The sequence below is a fragment of the Rutilus rutilus genome (genome assembly GCF_951802725.1).
Source record: "Rutilus rutilus genome assembly, chromosome: 5".
Lineage (NCBI taxonomy): Eukaryota > Metazoa > Chordata > Actinopteri > Cypriniformes > Leuciscidae > Rutilus > Rutilus rutilus.
Window position 1 is genome coordinate 21674050 of NC_140213.1, and position 2986 is coordinate 21677035.

The 2986-nt window shown below is 35.3% G+C and overlaps 1 protein-coding gene across 1 annotated transcript; it reads left to right on the forward strand.

Moving 5' to 3' along the window:
- Window positions 1–209: 209 nt before the first annotated feature.
- On the forward strand, window positions 210–1748 carry LOC311291105 (zinc finger MYM-type protein 1-like; the record flags this gene model as incomplete). The annotated part of the gene is made up of 2 exons (XM_084409979.1): window positions 210–248; window positions 1064–1748. The coding sequence occupies 2 exons, from the start codon at window positions 210–212 to the stop codon at window positions 1589–1591; spliced, it is 567 nt and encodes a 188-aa protein (XP_084266105.1). The 3' UTR covers window positions 1592–1748.
- Between the last annotated feature and the right edge of the window lie 1238 nt (window positions 1749–2986).

Sequence of the window (2986 nt, forward strand, 5' to 3'; positions counted from 1 at the left end):
CAATGTAATTTTATGTACATCACAGATGACTAGCTGATAGGCATAGTCCTTATGTGTGTGTATATGAGTCAGTGGATGTGCACTTGTGGGAGTTAAGAAGTCTGATGACAGGTTAACAACTTAAACTCTATTTTTGGACCAGGGCCTCTATTCCCTCTCTGTGTGGTGATGGTGCATCGGACCAGCAGCAGCCTATAAAGCGACAAAGGATGCTGGGAACAGGAGAACAACAGAGGCTGGCTACAGAGGTAAGTTGAGATGTAACAGTCAGTGTTTCCTCTACAAAGATTTTTATGTCTGTGGTGGTATGTAGCTATGTAATAAAAAAAATAAAAAAAACCTTAGGATGGCATATTCCCACATCTGACTGATCGATTGATGGACCAGGTGGTCTAGAATTTATATTCTTGTTAGTTCAGTAGATTCTGGTTTATGACAAAGCAGTCACAAGCAGCAAAATAATAGCAGTTTTCATTGAAAAGAAATTCAGTGTGTGGCACATGTTGTCACATGTGACAGAAAAAAAAGTGGTTTATATATTTAAATTAAACCTTGTTTTGTAACGGAAACCAATAGGGAACTAGTGAGGAGAAGTAAACGTAGTGTAAAGTGCAATTAGAAATAATGGTGTTAAAACCTTTAAAGGGATAGTTCACCCAAAAATGAAAATTGTGTCATCATTTATTCACCTTCAAGTTGTTTCAAACCTGTATGAATTTCTTTCTTCTGCTGAACACAAAGAAAGATATTTTGAAGAATGTCAGTAATCAGACTGTTGATGGACCCCATTGACTTCCACAGTTGGAAAAAAAAAATACTATGGAAGTCAATGGGGTCCATCAACTGTCTGGTTGACGACATTCTTCAAAATATATATTTTTTGTGTTCAGCAGAAGAAAGAAATTCATACAGGTTTGAAACAACTTGAGGGTGAGTAAATGATGACACAATTTTCATTTTTGGGTGAACTATCCCTTTAATAATCATACTTGACTCGTTCAGTCAGAATCACTTTCATTAAAATGGCTTTATTGGAAATTTTATGCTGATGAATCTTTTACAGGTATGTGATACCATCCTGACCCATGCCAAGGAGCGGTTCTCCTTCACCCAGCACCTCATCAGCGCAACACTGTTGCATGGAGAGCTCTTCCCACAACACTGTGTGAAGTTCCCTGACACAGCGCTTGAAACAACAGTGGAGGCATACCCCATGCTGAACAAGGCCAAGCTCAAAACAGAACTGTCCCTCATCTATGAGAACGACGAGTTCAATGCTTGCAGTGGTGCAGTACCTCTGTACCAGTTTTTCATGGAGAACAACCTTCAGAGCACTTTCACAGAGACTGTCAGTCTTCTCAAGATCCTCATCACCACACCCATGACTACAGCTGAGTCTGAGAGGTGCTTCTCTACTTTAAAGAGGATCAAGACTTTCCTGAGAAACACCATGACGCAGGATCGCCTGAATGCTCTGGCGATGCTCTCCATGGAGAAGAAACTTATCAGGGACATTCCTGACTTCAACAAAAGGGTCATTGAGAGGTTTGCCACTCAGAAAGAGAGAAGAGCAAAATTCCTGTACAAATGAGATCACACACACACACACACACACACACACACACACACACACACACTCACACTGTTTATTTGTACATAGTAATTTTATAAATATAAATTGTCTTAAAGGGATACTCCACTGAAAAATGAAAATTCTGTCATCATATACTCACCCTCAAGTTGTTTCAATCCTTTATGAATTTCTTTCTTCTGCTAAACAGAAAGTAAGATATTTAGAAGAATGTCAGTAACCAGACAGTTTTAGATATCATTGACTTCCATAGTATATTTTTTTCTTTCTATGGAAGTCAATGGTATCTAAAACTGTCTGGTTACTGACATTCTTCTAAATATCTTACTTTCTGTTCAGCAGAAGAAAGAAATTCATAAAGGTTTGAAACAACATGAGGGTGAGTATCCCTTTAAAGGGATAGTTCACCCCAAAATGGTTCGGTACGTTTTCGATACAGCAAAAAGAAAGAAATGCCAGAGAAATTTCCTTTTTTATTACCGGTATTCTTTTTTCAAAAAGAAAAATGGTTTTACCATTTGTGGGTGAACTATCCCTTTAATACTACGTTTGTTATTTACTGTACATTTTGTGGAACATTTGTTTAAAATCACAAAAAATTGTTGCAGGTAATTGTTGTATTTAATCAGCTAATTAATCACTAAGTATTTTGTTTGAGTTAAATTTCAAATGCAAATAGAAAGTTTGTGCAATATGTTTGTTTTTGTGCAAAAATGCCTCAACCTTTTAATATTGGCATTAAATAATTACTTTTCACAGAGCACTGGTATCCTGAGTGGTTATTAATTATAATAGGATTTTTTTTATTTATATAGCCTTTCCAACAAGGTCGCTTTACAATATAGGCCTAGGTTAAGGAATTGAACTAAATAAACCTCAACATCAAAGATAGACATACCAAGGGCAGATATAAATATACAGAGGTCAGTTACAAAGTTAGGTTAAAGATTCAAGCAAGTAACATAAACATTCATAATAAGGTAAAATGTAAAGATTCTGAGCTAAAGAGTAATATTCAGACAAAAAAAAAGTTTACCAACTGAAAATTGGTCTATAAGACCTGGTGTCCCATGGTTACCAAGGCCAAGCTATTTAAAATAACCGAATATGACACAGCCCCACCTAACATATTTTTCACCAGCCGCCACTGTATATATATATATATATATATATATACATACATACATACATACACACACATACATATATATGTATATATATATGTATATATATATATATATATATATATATATATTATTGTTAAAAAGTTTGGGGTCAGTAAGATTTTTAATGTTTTTAGGAGAAGTCTCTTCTGCTCACCAAGGCTGCATTTATTGATTAAAAATACAAACAAAAACAGTAATATTGTGAAATATTATTCCAATTTAAAACAGC